The sequence below is a fragment of the Vanacampus margaritifer genome, chromosome 5, assembly GCF_051991255.1.
Source record: "Vanacampus margaritifer isolate UIUO_Vmar chromosome 5, RoL_Vmar_1.0, whole genome shotgun sequence".
NCBI classification, from domain to species: Eukaryota; Metazoa; Chordata; class Actinopteri; order Syngnathiformes; family Syngnathidae; genus Vanacampus; species Vanacampus margaritifer.
In genome coordinates this window covers 24261573-24280244 of record NC_135436.1, presented here as the reverse complement: position 1 = coordinate 24280244, position 18672 = coordinate 24261573, and the positions used below count along the sequence as shown (strand labels likewise).

General features: G+C 38.0%; 1 protein-coding gene across 2 annotated transcripts in view; it reads left to right on the top strand.

The window, feature by feature from the left end:
• The first annotated feature begins 207 nt into the window (after positions 1-207).
• LOC144052138 (roundabout homolog 2) overlaps positions 208-18672 on the top strand; it is a 56680-nt gene continuing 38215 nt past the window's right edge. The window contains exons 1-2 of one of the 2 annotated variants that reach the window (XM_077565983.1): positions 208-672; positions 15218-15544. In XM_077565983.1, the coding sequence (XP_077422109.1) occupies positions 609-672; positions 15218-15544 (391 nt within the window). In that variant the 5' untranslated portion in view covers positions 208-608. Of the gene's footprint in view, positions 673-6434; positions 6724-15217; positions 15545-18672 lie in introns of those variants that run through there. The other variant, XM_077565985.1, reaches the window with a different exon arrangement.

The following is an 18672-nucleotide window of genomic DNA, read 5'->3' as shown; positions in this document are numbered from 1 at the left end:
ATTTCGTCTTTCTGATGTCCTCACTATTAATTTACTAAGAGCTTTATCGACTATTATACCCAAAACAAACAAAGGGCGATTGCATTGTTTTTTTCCCAGTGCATAGGTTTTTTTTTTCTTTCTGACACACACACACACAGCACAGATGTCGTGTCTGTCCCTTTAAAGAGTGGAGCTTGGTGAGGATTTGTTGCAGCCACCAGGCGGAGTGCAGCTCTCGCCTCACACTGGCGTCTGGAGCGCACACGTAGAACGCACTCTCCTCATTCACGACTGAGCTCGACTGAGTTCAAGCGAGCCTTTCTTTGTGTGTTGATAGGGTTATAAAAGAGCCTACGTGTGTGGGAGACCATGAGGGCTCCAAGTGATGCTGCCGAGTCGTAGGTTCTTCCAGGCGGCTGCTGATGATGCTGATGGTGATGATGATGATGCTGACAAAGCTCTCTGGGAGGGACAGTAAAGTTTGTTTGGGGCTGATTTCACTCGCTTGAAATCATCCAGCTGAGGCTATAAAGAGCATCAGTGCTAAAGCGGGAGCTGCTTGCAGTGTCAAGGTAGGAAGAAAGAAGGGCGAAATCCTGGATTGGAGCTTGAGACCCGGTTTGGAGATGATGAACTTTGGACATTTGCTGCTTGGGTTGTTGGCCACGTTCACCGGCACCATAACATCAGGTAAGGCATGCCTACAATGAATACGTAAATTGCATTATTGTGAACTAAGTGCAATGACTCCACGTTGCTGTCAATTGCCTACAGTATGTGTCCAAAGTTTAGGTAAATTATTTACCAATAAAAATAGATGATCCCAGTGGCATGCTTTAGCACAATTTCATTCTCACATTTAACGAGCTGCACCTGTAGAAGACCAATTTCTATCCCACTGGACATTCTCCAGTTGTTTGATATATTGCGTGTGCACTATAAAAGTCAACACAGCAATCAGATTGCCAAATGTGTTTGGGAAAAAAAAAATCTTTACAATAAGGGCACACATATATAAAACTAGGTTAGTGGTGATGCCATAAACACTGAATCACTAATAAACATTTGTATACTACTTACCACAATTTACTGTGTGAAGATATGTTTAGGCTGGGTAGTGCCTCATGTAAATCGTATGACTGGTAGCAATAATCAATATTTAAAGCATTTACAAACCCTGTAGAAGTGTAACCTTATTAACTCAATCACTGCGATTGACGGTTATGGACGTCAAATATTTATTTTAGCTATTTCTATTAGTTTAACTTTTTTTTCTCCACTTTTGTTAACTAGAGTATGAAATCCTAGATTTTTTTTTATTGTACATTTAGAACAGATATAAAATTTGTGATTAATCGTGAGTTAACTCGTGAAGTCATGCGGTTAATTACGATAAAAAAAAATGTATCACCTGACGCTCCTAATTTTTGATAATCTTTTCTTTTTTATAATCGCGTGAGGCGATTAAAATTTTTAATTGTAATTAATCGCATGACTTCAATAGTTAATTCATAATGAATCATTCATTTTAAAACTGTTCTCAATGTACAATAAAAAAAATATATAGGTTTTCATACTCTTGTTAACAGAAGTGGAAAAAATGTTAAACTAATAGAAATAGTTCAAATTAATTTTTTACATCAATAACCATCAATGGCAACGAATGAGTTAAGTTGTACCCACTGTTTCCCCCTTTACGTAAATGACATTTAATTTTAGAATTCGTTCAAAAAGGTTTTAGTTAAAGTACATTTTTATACTTATTTGGTATGTTCGGGTATGATTTATCAGGAAATGTGTCAGAAGATAAGAACTAATTTATGTTTCTGCAAAAAAAAAAAATGCTTGTAGGCTTTCTAATATTGAATTGCATTACAGTTGTATTTTGTTACATTTATAGTTGATTTAAAGGCCATCGATATACACCAGACAACCAGACTTTTACAGGGAGACACAGAAGATTGAGAAAAGCAAATAAAATAAATGCTAAGCTAAGATAACAACAACTATACTACACTAAGTGCTGAATCAAGGGGAGAATTTTATTATATAAATGATATTCTTTAGACCCATATTGAGAACTTGAGTACAAACATAGAAAAGGTGTTCGAAATACGCACATAAAATAATATGTTTTACTGGACTTGGATAAATGAGACAAAAACAGCACTTTGTACATTTCGGAGTACAATGGCTTTCCTCAAAGGACACACTGAACCTACACTTTTATGACCACAAACAACCACTAGCCTACCAATAAAATCTCGTTCTAGTTAGAGACGGTGACCTTAGCTTGAAATGGCCCCCACTCCCTCCACATCACCCCCCACCCCCAACCAAAAATGCTTTTAAACGCTTATTTTTTTATTACCGTTGCGAGCTGGATTATAATGCATTCCAAACATTGCTTTAATAGCAGATTAGATTTACAAAGCTTTAATCCAAACCCTAAATTAAATCTTGAGGTGGAAAAAAAAAACAATAATTCACAAGCACAGATTGTTGGTTGATCATTTCTATGCGACTGATGATCTGGATTCAATCATATTTTTTTCAATCAGGCAGCGCCACAGTAAAAAAAAAAACATGATCAAAAATTGCATATAAAACAATCAATAATGTTCCAAATCAGACAGTAATGTTGTTTGTGCATGCACAGGAAACCAATTATTTTCAAAAATAGTTTAAAAGTAATAAACTAAAACTAAAACAGCCCTTTATCCTTTAGGGCAATAAACAATAAATAGAATAAAATACATACATAGGATAAATTGACTATAAACAGTGTTGTGAGCTGTGAAGTTACAGGTTTGTTTGTAAATTTCAAAAAAAAAAAAAGAAACAATTTTATTGTGGCTACTGCCTTAATTAACAAATTGTATCTCTTTACCATCCAGTTTAATTACACGACTGTTCAAATTGCCCCCCTGTCGGCCATTACTAATAAGCACTGCTTGCTTGGAAGTGCACATTTGCATTGAATTACCATCCATAATCATTTCTGTGTTTAGTGGTCACTGACCTTTCACATTTTCCTGTGGGACGATCCTTACAGGCTTCACGGCGCTCCTCATTGCGCCGCATTCTAGTCACGCTCCAGATCTCTTTTTTGCGGCTTTTTTCCTCTACGAGTAGCGCAACTTCGCACCATCTCGGGTGCTCTCGAACGCCCACCATCTCCTTGTCTGCCCACCTCCATTAATACTGTATGGAGGGGGACTGTAGCTCATTTAAACCGCATATTTCCCAGTGCGTCTGACTGCAAAGCACTCGAGTGTGAGTGGATTCCGAGAGGTTTTGAAGAGCACGGCAGGTGGAGCTCATTTGCTTGTTGTATTGGGCGGACAAAATAAGGTTGAAACTGCTGAGAGATGGATACGTTTGTGTAGGTGTGTGTTGGCAAAAGAAGCTCTTTGGTAGCCGGCTGTGTCAAATTGACCTTGATAGGGGAAAGTCAAAGATACTTACGTTGTACTTGCTGCTGCTACTGTTCCACTCAACGCGGCTCAACTCACTTTTGACACGGTTCCAAAAACATGCGTGGCTGATATTTAAGGATACATGACTTTAAAAGGCCAAAAATAAACACATTAAAAATAGCACACCAATGATTAGGGCATTTGCATTTTCTAGGAAATTCTAAAGTATAGAGAAAACGGTGGAAATCATTTTTGGAAATAAAAATGTTGTATACTGGTATTTAACTGTTTCCCAATGATTGTGAGAAGTCATTAACATGGTCAGATTAGATTAGATTAGATTCCAATTTTTGGGTGTGCGATTCGATTCAGAATCCATCTTCGATTAAGAAAGATTTTTGATTCAAAATGATTTGATTGACAATGATTTTTGCTTCAATTTATAGATGTTCAAGGAATCGTAATGATCTACTCCAGTCTGACTCGCTAATGCTCTACTCGCGGCCCTTCTAGGCACTTTTATCACTCAAAAGAACATCTCCACGCTGCAAAAAAACAACTTTTATTGGAATAACTTGAATGTGACTTTTTCCTTCTACTCTCTAATGTGGCTATAACTTAACAGTGTATCAGACCGCGTGGAACCACACTGCCCCTAAGTGGCCAAATTGGGTACAACATGAACAGCGCTCCCAATAAAGGCACACACAAACAAAGGGAAGACAGTATAAAATAATTTAAATAAAATCGATTTTGGGACATTTGAAATCGCTTCTGAATCGTACTAAATGAAAATCGCGATTCTTATGAGAATCGATTTTTTGGCACACCCCTAATGGTCAGTGTCTTCACATAAAGGATTTAAGGTGCAAGTCAACCTTAAACATTTCTTGACAATACGTTATATGTGACCTCACTCGTCTTAACATGACATTCTCATTAATATTACATTTGTGGAATATGAGTTAAGAGATAATTTAAGTTAATATAAGCAAAATCCAGCCGTTTTTACCATTTCAGGGGGTGGCCATGTTGCCACTTGCTGTCGACTGAAGAGGGCTCAGATGACTCAGGCAGCAACCAATCACAGCTCACATGTTTTCTGAAGCTGAAATGTGATTTGTTGTTACCGGAGACCTGAGCAACATTGATGTAATTTTCACTTGACAAGAAGTGGCAAAATGGCCGCTTTCTGATATTGATAAAAACTGCTGGATTTTGCTGCTTAACTCATATTCCACTAACGCGATATTAACCAGAATACCATATTCATTTAGGGTCTGCATAGAACATATTATTGTCAAGAATTTTTGGGGGGGTTGTCTTCCCCTTTAACTATTAATAATAGGCCTGTCACTAACAAATCTTTTTAGAATTGATTATCTTATCGTATCGATACTCCATCGATTACTTTGCTAATTGCCCTGCCCCCTGTTTCGATGCAGAAATAACATATGGAATATTTAACGGAATTTGAGCAAATTTGTTTTTCAAAAGTGTGCATCAAACTGGTAGACCTTCATACCCATCAAAAAATCAAGTCTGTCGGCTTCAAAAAGGTCGTTGACTCCAATTGGCTGTAAATCATCGTTCCTCATTGAATTGGATGGAAATGCTTTTAATCTGCCCCCCCCCCCCCCCAAAAAAAAACTACAAATGTGGAGGGATTTGAGAATGAATGTTAATTCGTTTACATAAAAGCAGAGCTTGATCTTTAGTAACAAGATAGGATAGACTACAACTACTGGAAATAGCATAGCTGGAACCTTTTCAAAATGATTCAATTTAACCCCCAGTTTTTGTTCAAATTTATGCTGAAAGGTTAAAACACCGCCACAGATGCTATTCCTTTGCTATCGTGTCTCCCATTATGTGTTAGCTTTAAGCTAGCGGATAATTACAAACTCCCCCTTTAAGGCGCTTGTGTGGTTTTTAAATACACAAAGTGTAATTGTCTTAATTTTATGTTCAGTTTACCATAAGACTTTAACTGGGAGTTGCATTAAACAGCTTGAAGCCTCTTTTTTTTTTTTTTTTTTTAAAGATACATTCACTACGCTTAACTGCTGCATGTGGTAAAATGAGTTGAATTGTTACTGCCACTTGTATCTCAAATCTATGCTCACAAATCAAAGCAAATAACTCATCCAAATGACAGCTCGTATCTCAAGGTGCCACTTTATTACACACCGCTATGCGTGACATGCATAGTGGTGAGGTGACTGATTTCATTGATCCCGGCAGTTCATTCTTATGCGGGGACACAAATCTCTGTTAATTCTCCGTTAGATCCCATTAAGATGCGAACACTTTTGGCTCACGCGGCGCTGAATGATGGCAAACAAATCTGGCGTGGTCATTTGTGTCTACTCTTTGTGTCCTTGTGGTCGCTTGGTGACAAATGTGGCTGCAGGCTCACAAAAGCATCACACACACAAACACACACACACAAACGCACACACATGCACACACACAAAGCAGACTATTGGATGATAAGGGCTCGGCAGAAGGTGGTCGGTCGTCTCATCTGCTCTACGTCTGAGTCACGCTGACGGAGGCTGATGATGTCCCTCTTTCGGGTACAGCCGATGATGACATCACCGCCAGATGATTTGAGGGAGCGAGAGGAGGCAAACAATGGCTCAGACGGCTCGGAGTGAGGCCAGAAGAGAATCAAACCTGACTTGCCTTGAAAATTCTCCGGCAAAAGCGTGATAGCCGTCCTGGAGTGAATACTTGGAGTGCTACCGAACTGCGGCTGCCTTTTTATTGGCCTTCGGAGCATGTCAATGAATTAAAATGGATTAAATGACTTTGAACTGAGCTCATATTTACCTCGTTATGTGTGGAAAGTTGTGAGGAGTTCGCAGGAAGCCCAGGCAATAATAATAATAATAATAATAACAATAATAATAATAATAATAATAATAATAATAATAAAAACAAAAACAAGCACGTCCTCTCAGTATGTAGTTCTTGGCGCCATCTAGTGGTTAAAGAATAGCATTAGAAGCACATACACTACAGTTGCTCAGAGAGACCTCATTTTGCAAGTCTATCCACCAATTCTTATTTTGTGTGAGCTAACGAGCATCTGGGCGAGCGACAACGACTTGGCAGCCGTTGTGGAGCCTGGCGAGCGAGGCTGTAAGGTCTCGCGAGCCAGAATTAGCCGGAGCAGCTAACAAGAGCGGCTAGCAGGAGTTAGCCGGAGCCATAAACTGGAGTGGCTAAGAAGAGCGGCTAGCAAGAGGAGCTAATTTTAAAAAAAGCTAGTAAAAGCTTGAGCAAGATGGCGGCGAAACATGGCAAATCTAGTAAGGTGAGACTCCAGCTATGAAATATAATTATTGATTACTAGACCTACCATTTTATATAAAGTATATAAAAAATACTTTTATGAGATGCAACATATTTTTTTGCATACTATTGAGATAAACCAGGGGTGTCAAACTGTTAAATCTACCTGTTTTGCATATATATTGTTCCCAGAATGTATTGTGTGGCACAGTTAATGAAGTTATAAGGACATTAATCCTTGTCAAATGTGTTTAAGTTACCAGTAATTGAATTTGTGTTGTATTTAACACGATTATGATTTTATTATTTTTTTAAATATATTTTTTAAAACAAATTTAGGTGGTGTGTAAAATAATGACATCCAGGGCAATTCCATGTACAAGCTCATCTGGGGAGTGGTTGTGATATTACGAATTTATATGTTTTGATTGTGGCCATTTGATTAATTGGTCCATCTACTAATTTGTTTTGCTTTACAAAATCATTAAACCCCTTTGTGGGCCTTATCCGGCCCGCGGGCCGTATGTTTGACACCCCGGACATAACCAGTCTTTTATTTTAAATTAATGAATTATTTGTTCACCACTAGATGGTGCTAGAGATCACTGAATGTCCCTTTAAAATGTAGTGGTGAGCTGGTATAGCTGCACATTCACATTTTCAAAATTAAGCAATATCCTGTTTGCATGATTAAATTATGCCCATTTTGGCCGCAAACAAACTTTGTTTAGATTGTTAAAAGTGTGTTTGAGGGCTGTGCACCAACTCTTGTCAGGCGTGGCTTAAAAATTGTGGAAAAGCTGCTCTACGTTGTATCAAATGATGCCCTTATGTAATTCTATGTATCCAGCTCGGGGCCAAAAACCGCTCAAGACAGCCGAGATTAAACTTTTAAGCCACATGAGTTGCCCACCCCCTGCACAGTGCACAAATTATTGCAGCACATGGAAGACGATAGTGTCATTTAACATCTTTCTATTGGTTGATAAATAACTAAAATGTTACATCTTGAAATTTGACATTTTATTTACCCAACCCAAAAACCACTCAACATTGTTTTGGAAAGTCTTTAGCCAAAAAGCTGTTCTAAGGCCAAAAACCTGAATTTACATGCGGATGATTGCCAAAACTCTGACTCCATATTTGTGTAGACCGCCTGGTCATAGATAAAAGGGTTTCACGGCACAGCACGCACTGCGACACTTCTTCGCACCCGATCCAACGCTTCTCATTCTTCACTTGTTATCAGTCGGTCTCGTCCTTTGTGACTTATAAAATCAACTTTATGTCTCATCAATTTCCCCGTTAAATGTTTAATTATTATACTAGAGCGCCTGCATAATACTTTTAATCTCACACCCCTGGCCTTGCACCCTTTTACACGGCCCATCAAAGCTGTCCTTTTCACGGCTCGTGTCACTGGCTTGTTGAGGCGTCTCAAATGTCTCGTCTTCGGAGGTAGTACAATAATGATGACCGAGGCCTGACGCAAATAGTGAGGGAAGAAATTGACGCTCCCGAAAATGTTTATAACAGCCTACATTATTAAAGATACAAACTGTGATTTTTTTGTGATTGAAAACAGCTTAACTCATTCACTGCCATTGACGGCTATTGACGTCAAAAATTCATTTGAACTATTTCTATTAGTTTAACTTTTTTTCCACTTTTGTTAACAAGAGTATGAAAACCTATAATTTTTTTTATTGTACATTTACAACAGATATAAAATTTGTGATTAATCATGAGTTAACTATTGAAGTCATGCGATTAATTAAAAAAAAAAAAAATCGTCTGACGCCCCTAATTTTTAATAATCTTTTCTTTTTAATTAGGAGCAATTAAATTTTTTAATTGTTATTAATCGCATGACTTCACTAGTTAACTGAAGATTAACTAATTCACTGCCATTGACGGTTATAGACGTCCAAAAATAATTTGAACTATTTCTATTAATTTAACTTTTTTTCCTACTTTTGTTAACAAAAATATAAAAACCTAGATTTTTTTTAATTGTACATTTAAAATAGATCTAAAATTAGTGTTTAATCATGAGGTAACTAGTGAAGTCACGCGATTAATTACAATTAAAAAATTAATCGCCTGACGTCCCTAATTTTTAACAATCTTTTCTTTCTTTTTTTAAATCGTATCAGACAAATTTTTGATTGTAATTAACTGCATGACTTCAATAGTTAACTCACAATTAATCACAAGTTTTTATATCAGTTCTAAATGTACAGTAATTTTTTTCTAGGTTTTCATACTCTTGTTAACAAAAGTGGAAAAAATGTTAAATAGAAATACTGTAGTTCAAATGAATTTTTGACGTCTATAGCCGTCAATGGCAGTGAATGAGTTAATCACGAATTTTATATTTGTTTACCATTTAAGCAGAGAATCCTAAAGCAACTCGAATGTGTTACTAATTGTACTTTTGCGGAAAATATTAAAGGGAAAATAACACAAAAATATGCAGCAGGTGCGTAGGTGTGTTGAGCCCTCAAGTAATAATAACAACATTTTGCTGCATTTAATTGTAGATCACTTTTTATGTTATTATGAGTATGCGGATGTTTTCCTTAATCTAGCGAACGCTACAGGTGGTCAGGCAGTATCACTGAAAGCGGCTTCAGCTAAGAAGACACAAACACGTAGCTCTTCAGTTTTTATTTTGCCCGTGAACCTTGTGTGTTTGATGTGCCGTAAACACATCAGAAGACGGTGTGTCGCTTTGCAATTAAGAGCTTGTCTGTCAACATCGCTAATGGTTTGTGTCCCGCATCCCGTTCTCGGCTTGATGTATTTGTACGGCGGGAGAGGATGAATAAATCCTCACAGCTTAGATGCAATCAAGGCGATTAGTTCAGTCTAATCGTCTTCACAGTCGGGTCACGGTGAGCGAGAAGTCAACCACGCTGCTAATAAATCACTGAAGTGGTACGTTTGGAAGGAAGAAGGGTAAATATCTGTTTTCAAATGTAAAATTAGAGAGCAAATTGCTGCCTGAAACTGCATGCGTCTCTCATAAGGCCTGTTGGTTGGATCGATTAAACCAGTGGCGGTCTGTAAAGGATGCTAGTTCAAGGTCGCACATTGACTGTATGCATTTTCGCTCCTTCCTTTTGCCAACATATTTTTGTCTTCGAGGAATCAGAAGAATGCAGTGCATACGATAGCTTTTCTACCAGATTGGAATGTACTCCTGGGAAACCTTTTGTTCAAAATACAGAAATCCCCGCTTGGATACTGGTCCGACCATTTCTCTGAATGTCTTAACAATTGGTCCCATTGGTAATAGAAATAGTCCAACATAATACGATATCCTTATTAACTTGTCACCTACAGTAACTGTAAAGGCAACTTTATTAATATTGTACACTATCTATATTTTCATACACAAGGCAAGTCAATGTGCTTCACACAACCAAATGCACAACACCTAAAAGCAACTACAAAAAAATAGCTGAAGTTATTAAATGTATTTATTAAAATGATTAAAAGTTTCAAAGCAAAGGAATTCAATAAATTAAGACTTGTAATGAAATGTATATTAAAAATGCTGAAAACACCTTATTCAAAGGTATGCGGAAAGCACAGCTTTTAAACCTGGATTTTAAAGCATTAATACTTAGGGCTTACTTCACTTCTGTTGGCTACTTACTCCATTTTTGTGCAGCATAACAGCGACTAACCATTGTAAAACAAAAGAAAAAGAAAAAAAGACTAAAATCATGTTTTTTTTTTAACTGCCGTGATAATGGTTGTCTATATGTGCTCTGCAAAAACTGCAAGAGATATAATAGTTTGGGATTTTTTATTCTATTAAGTCTTTATTCCTTTTTGACTACCGGTATGTTTTTTTGGTTTTTATTGAGTAAGTTTAAACTATTTTTTTAGAGCAACCTTTCTATCTTTATTTGTTTGAATTTTTTTGTAAATGCTTTGTTTTTGGTCAATTAATTTTAGTAATTTATTCCATTTTGATGATGTTTTTTTTTTTTTTATTGAGTAAGTCTTAACAAATTTTTAAAGCAACTTTTTTATTTTTCAATTTTTTATTTTTTTTTTTAAAGCTTCATTTTTAGTAGTTTAATTTATATTAGTTTTAGTATTAGTTTTAGTTTTTTTACGTATATGGAGTATTTCTTTAGTGCAAAATTTATATTTTTATAAACATAATCTATAGTTTCAGTTAGCTTTTTTAAAAAGAATGTTCGTTTTTTTTTAAATATATATATATATATTTTTTTTTGCTTTTTCAATTTCTGTTTTAGTTACTCCATTAGTTTTCGTTCACGATAATAGCCTTAATTGGCTGATGACCAATCCAGGGTGTACACTGTCTCTCAACTAAAGTCAGCTGGGACAGTTCTCAACCTCAGCTTTGCCACTAATGAGGACAAGTGCTATAGAAAAATGCATGGATGATTTATCCACAAATCCATTAAAGCAACAGTACAGTATGTTCATTATTGCAGTGGTTTGTCGTGGAATGCAATTATGCTGTCGTCCATTTTCCCATGCATTATTATAATTTTTTTTAAACATACAGCATTACGCATACAAAATCACTTCAAAAAGGTGTCCGTTATTTAAGCGCAGCAGCTTCTTTCCCCTTCAAAGAGGCTTTCAAGCAATCATCCTGTCACCGTTCGAGCATTAGTGAGGAAAATGTTTCGTTCTTACAGACAAAATGCGTTGGCGTGGTTGCTCAACGTGGCGTAGACGCACGCGTCCGTGATTGCAGGCTTGCCACTGGAGGAAATTCGGCAGCCGCACAAAGTGAATATGCCAGAGTGGTGTCACAGTGACACGCTGGCAAACGGTGTTGTGTACACACAGACGGTTGGCGTCTCTGGGCGAGCTGAAGCGGCGCAACGTTTCAAATAGCTGCTTGTTAATGAGAAGCCGGCTCGTTTGTGCCGCCTCGGCGTGTCATTAATTTGGCCCATTTAAAGTCATTTGTCTGTGAATTAGTTACTCACTTCTCCTGACGGTCAATTGAGTTATGAGTCCATGCGTGGACAGTGGAATTGGCGGGTTTCATGCTCCGGGAGGCGTTGCTAAAATAATGAATTGCTTTTCTTGGTTATGATTCCTCAATGTTGTATGGAGGTCATGAGTGGTTTACAACAGGAGGTCACAGAGTACAGCGTTCCCAGTGTATTGGCTGTTCAGATTATTTTATGTTATTATTATGGTAGTTTATTACACTTACAGTGACATAACTAGTGTAGCTGTCGTCGTTACATATAGGTCTTATTTCTATCCAATGGGAATATGAGCCAGGATTTGAACCCAGAACTTCTTGACCGTGAAGCAGCCCTGCTTATCTTCCACACTGTGCTGTCTTTTTAAAACAAAAATGTATTATTTTTGTTCTATGCTGTGCGACATCTTTGAGCCAAAGAACAGAGTGGGCGTTCTGTGCTAATAGCTGGTCGGTCGTCAAAGGTTCTTCTGATTGTTATTGGGCCTTTATTTATGCTCACCCATTAAGTCCACACCATTAGTATTGGATGTATTGTCTTGCGTCTTTTATGCTTCTTATTTATTCACCCCCGTTATTGCGCTTCTATGAACAGCCTCTCCGTGTGCCTTGAATGGTCTCCGGGGATGTTTTTCCTAATTGAATTGAGCTGAATTGCTACCCTTCCCAGAAAACTGTAATGAGGTTGGTGAGTGTTGAATGTGCTGCCTTGTTAAACAATTGTTCTTATTGGCAGGTGACTCTAGTGGCACAATGTGTTCTCACAACAATTGTTCAACTACTTATGCAGTAAATTACATTAACTTTAAAGTATTCTTTTCAATTCACTTTATCTAAAAAATACAATTTAAAAACTTGTAATATTATACCTTTTTTCTAAAAATAAAAACAATGAAAAAGTACATGAATTTATTTTTCTTAAAAATTGCTTGATTCTTGTAACCTTACAACTTTTTTTTTTTTTAAATATGTAGTTTTATAATTTCTGTAAAAAAACCTCTTTCTTGTAATTACAAATCTAATCTTAAACTTAAAGTAAAAAAGTCAATTTTATGACTTTATCCATCAAACATAGATTTTTTTTCAGTGCTTGTTTGAAATATTTTATGATTTTGAATTTAAAAAAAGTTTTCCTTAATATTACAAATTTAAGCCAGACCACCCCGCTATAAGTGAAATCTGTCTGCAGTACTTCTCACAATATAAATAAAAAATCATGCCCAAAGATGTACATTATAAAACGAATCTACACCTGTTACTTTCTGTAGGCCTAAAATGCAGGATGAGAGTGGATCGAGACATTCAGTAGGCTTTCTAATGTCTTCAGAAAAAATTGGGCATCTTTCAAATATACACAAGCGCAATAGTTTGCCGCCACTTAGTGGCCAAAAGAGGAACTACACCCCAAAATAAAGAACAAAATGGAGTAGCAATTGGACAAAGATAATTTGTGAAATAGCGGAAACCTGACATGCAAACTCCACACAGGTCCGCGTTTGAAATCCCCAAAGTTAGAACCGTGAGGCAGATTTGCTAACCACTTCCCACTGGGCTGCGCAGTTGTAATATGACAAATAAAAAAGGTTTTAGTAAAAAAACACTCAAATCATACTGCTGCTTCATATTATCAGCATTTTACAAATGCGTGTACTCCGCATCTGCTTCAAGAAGTAAAAATTCTCCCAGCGTTTGTTTACTTTTGTGATGCAATCTGGTTACAGTGGCAAACAAAAGAGTTTGGAGTGACATTTCCAAGCCTTCCAGAAGTCTTTATTCTTCTTTGAGGGCTTGTTTACCGTCCCTGGGCCTGAAAAGTGTACTTTGTAAACTGTGTCAAAGCAGCGCCCTGACTATTATAACAGAAGAGGCCGTCATGACGCCAAAGCATTAGCTTGAGGATCACGCATGAAATGATGTGTGTTCTATTTTTACAAGCGGGTGTGTTGGCGGTGACCCAACGAGGACGTCTGGATTCTTTTTTAATAGCTCGATTAGTGGTTGCATGAAGTGTTTGGGGCAGTATGTGACCTCGGGGTGTCAATGGCGCGCTCTCGTCGCTCTGTAGATGTTTACTTCAGGTCCCTCAATCTGCTTATGGCTACAAAAAGGAGGATTTGCGCTCCTTTAAGTCTAATGTAACATCAGCATGTGTGTCATTAGGTTACTCTAAACTGCTCATCTGCAATCATAATGGATGTTTTTTTTTCCTAGTCCAGATTATATGATGGAAATAATGCCTGTAAAAGCAAGCGCAGTGACCATTTCATTTTCTTTTCATTTTTGTTGTGTTAATTCCACGAGGGGAGGCCATCTGTTCGTCAGAATCAACCTAAAAGCAGCGGCGGTTTGAATTATTCATAGCTAAGAGTAACACGTTGTTAAGGACGTCGGGTCTGCCTCTAAAAGCTTAGCGTAAATCTGCGGACCTTTTTTTTTCTCTCAGTGCCAAGGAAAAGCTAGTAATGGATCCCCAGGGAGATGCAGAGATAGAGTTGTCTTCATCTCCATAGCTCACCTCTCATTCTCTCAATTTCCAGCTTTTGGCCCAACAGCCGTCTCCTTCTACTGCAACAGACCCGGCACAGGCTGACCACTGGCATAATAAATGATACATTAAATGCCTGGTTGCACCCTGAGTGCAGACTTTGTCCTCTGGGATTCACAGGGCGGTAGGGCTGAACCATTTTGATAGTGCAATTTAATATACGATTTTTTTTTCCAAGGTCCTTTTCAAATGTATTTTCTTATCATATCAAATACAAGATATCATCAATTAATCTGTATTACAATAAACAGCATCAGATTTATAATACATAAATATAGGTTAGGTTTACTCAACTAATTTTTATTTATATAGAAAGCACTTTCAAACAGCAGCTGCATTGTTATTTTTAAATCTCTTTGCTGGGGGGGTGAAGTGCTAACCTGGCAATAGACATATTGATAATTATGATTCACTCACCACAATGTCAATATGGGACTGCTCCACGGTGATTTGCATGGGAAAGGCGGGACATTCTCTACAATACTTCCAGCTGATTGGACGATACGGCATCTTGTGTACGCCTACCTAACTTTTGTTTTGACCAATCCGGGCCACGGATGAAAATGTCGTCTCGTTTGTAAATTTTATTTTGGTTTTCAGTAAATTGGATTGACTGGTATTTGTATTATTCTTCAATGTTCAATAAATGTTAAAAAAAAAAAGCACACACATCTTTACCAGCTAAAAATGTACAAAGCGTCCCTCACTGTTCAACATTCAAAAAGGAAACGGTGAGTCCATTCGTCCAAGTTAGGTTTGTTTATTTTCCCCGGCGTCTGCGCTTCCTGGCATTGTCACAGGTGCATATCCCGCCTCTAAACACAATACCGCTTTGTTTTTGGGCCGTACAAAAAGGATCGGTGAAAATCCGCGGGCTCTGTTTGTGAATTCAGCTTGCAGAGCAAGGTTAGGGTGGTGCACAAGAAGGCACGCTCACTTATTGTTCAAAATGGCTCCAAACATCTTTCCATCCCTCAGGGTCGAGAGTGCGGTTCGAAGACAGCGCCCCTCGGATCGCGGAGGACCCGTCCGACTTGATCGTGTCCAAGGGCGAGCCGGCCACCCTCAACTGCAAGGCGGAGGGGCGCCCCACTCCCAGTGTGGAGTGGTACAAGGACGGCGAGCGGGTGGAGACGGACAAGGACGATCCCCGCTCGCACCGCATGCTCCTGCCCAGCGGATCACTCTTCTTCCTGCGCATCGTCCACGGGCGACGCAGCAAACCCGATGAGGGCGTGTACACCTGCGTGGCGCGCAACTACCTGGGGGAGGCCGTCAGTCGCAATGCTTCGCTGGAAGTTGCTAGTAAGCCTTTCTGATTGTTAATCGGCGAGTGTGAATCGCGGAAATATTTTTAGCTTAATATTTTAAATTATGTTCTCAAAGAAAAAGATACTTATTTAAAAAACAACAAAAAAACCAATTATTTTCTTTACATCTGTTCTTCAAAAAAAATGAACACAATTTTTCAAGTTAAGATACAAGTAAGGCACGCTGTTGTTGATCATTGCATGTGAAGCCAAAAATATGTACTTAAAAAAAACACACACAAAAAACATGAAACACTGTGAAGGCAAGATCCATTTCTAAACCAACAGGCAAAACAACAACACAAATTTTCACAACTATCAACTCACTCAAAAATTGTATATATATTATTGAAGTACTATGTTTATCCAGCATATCATTCCAAATCTGCCAAAAAACTATTAGGCTTACTCATGTTGTAGTATGGGGGAGTATACAGAAAGACAAATAAGAAATGTGGCATGTCTGCCATCTAGTGGTGAATGGTGATATTACAGTCACATATTCGCAGTTCAGCATCCGCAAATTTTCATATTCACTTTTTTCCCCCCAATATTTTTACATGTTTTTCATGGAAAACTTAAGAGTGAATGGTTGTCCGTGTTTTTTTTTTTAAATATTTTGTGTGTTTGTATATATATTAGAGTTGTCAAACAGTTAATTTTTGTAATCAGATTAATCACACCTTAAAATTTTGATTAATCGCTTAATTAAAGACGCTTTTTATCAACATTTTTTGCCTGCTAAATTTAAAGAGCACCTCACCTCACACGCTCATCCTCCGTTTTTTCTAATCCGCCAATGACTGTACTTTAAAATGGGGGTGGGATGGGGTGGTGGTGACCCTGATAGTTTGACATGAACAAATATTCTGAATGTCATACGCAAGCATTTATTAAATGCTTTACTTTAATGCATGTACAGGAACTGAATTTTTTGGAAAAAAACCCCCATCTGATATATCCCTCTTGCCAGTCAATTTACAAGTCATCCTTTCCCAACTCTTCACACACTGTGTGTGCAGATCCCGCTTGACAAGATTTCTATTGTTTTTGACATAGTTGTGGTAGCCGGGCATCACATCGATGCATATTTTACTCTTTAGACACAAACAGTGTTGTCTTTTATTCAGCTCCACCATGTTGGAACAAATCACATTGATTGTTGCTGAACTGTAGCGGACTTCCTCTTTAATTGCATCATTTGAGATTTGACTGTGTGCACAAGAGTTTTTTTTTTGTCTTTGTTGTGCAGCTGAGGCGCAGGGGAGCAGACACACAACACGCTCGCTCGACTATTATTCTTTCCCGTCGACCCGGGACGTGCGCCATTGTCTTCCCTCCGCCTAATTGTGCCAGTGTGGCTCGGCCCCCGGCTGAACCGTCGCTCGTTTTGGCGCGAGGAAATGGATTAGTTGGTGCCTTGATTAGGGAAGCTGCAGAAAAGATTAGCAAGGTCGAATCGTCTTGGTTGGGGAGACGCAAAACAGCAGTTGGAGTCTTATCTCGTGTTGAGGCTTCATGACTGGCGCTGTGTTCTGCATGACTGGCCTCATCTGCATCTCACATCCGGATTGAAAAACACACACACAGGCTGCTGCCTCCTCAGATACATTACACGACTCCCAAAGAAGATGCGGAGCATCCGGAAAGTATTCACAGAGCTCCACATTTTGTTATGTTGCAGCCTTATTTTAAAATCTTGGTTTTACTCTGCTGTTGCTTTGCAATTGAGAATCTGTTCTTGTTTGTCTTACCTGGATAAATAAAGGTTATGGATCCCCCCCCGTTAAACTCTACACGCCACACACACATATAATGAGAACATGGACAAAAAAAAAATGCAGTTCATTCAAATATGAAAGTGTGAAGTCACACATACATATGTGTTCAGAGCGCTTCATTTATTTCATGTTGCAGCCTTATTTCAAAATATAATACTTTATTGACCCCTTATACCCCATAATGACTAAATGAAAAATAATGTTTTCTAAAAAATAAATAAATAAAAATATCAAGAAATCATCAAAAAAAAAAAGTTTTCATACTGCTTCATTTTCCCGCATTTCATGTTACAGTCTTATTCCAAAATGGAATACAGCCATTTTTACCTCTTGGAATTTCACATACAACACCCCATAATGACAATATATATTATTTTATTAAGTCCAACTCACATTTCCCCTCAAAATTCTATGCACAAACAAAAAAACAACTAAGAAATCACATGAATGTATTTATTTACAAAGTATCCACAATACTTCTTCACTTCTTCCACATTTTATGACAGCCTTATTCCAAAATGGAATACAGCCTTTTTTATCCCTTAAAATTCCACATACAGCACCCCATAATGACAATGTAATTGTTTTTGTTTATTTATTTTTTGAAAGTCCAACTTACATTTACATAGTGTACATAATACTTTTATTGATGGACTATGGACAGCCTTATAGCTTCAGTTGTGATAAATATGATGCCAGAAGCTTGCCCGGTTTCGCCCATTCCTCTTTGCTGCACCTCTCAAACTCTCTCAGGTTAGATGGGGTGCATCTGTGCACTCTTCAGATCTCTCCAGAGATGTTAAATCAGATTCAAATCTGGGCTTTGGCTGGGCCATTCGAGGACATTCACAGAATCCATTCCTTAGCCATTTTGAGTGTTGCTAAAAGATAGCCCATCGGCATCGACCTAGTCTGAGGTCAAGAGTGCTGAAAAACATCTAGCCACCATAATGCTTCATTGTAGTGATTCTACGAGCCCTCTAAAAATGTTGTCTGGCAATCAAAGTGTTCAATTCTTGTCTCATCAGACCACAGCCTTTTGTCTCAAGGGAATGCTGCCTCAGATTTGTACAGAAAATTCCTTTGGCATCCTGCTTGGTCAGCTCCTGGACCACATATAGACAAAATGTGTAAGAAGTGAAATATTGTGAATTTCCAGACTCACTGTATGTAGTGCCTTCTGTCAGTTTTCTGTCAGCAGCAAAATACATGGAAGCGATGTTAAAAGCATATTTCCCCTGCAGCCACGCTGAGTATTAACATGTCTGTTTGCTTCTAATCTGGCTTCCTCTAGCAAGCAGAGGGGCATATGCTCAGCCAGCATGGTGGTGGTCTTCTTAGA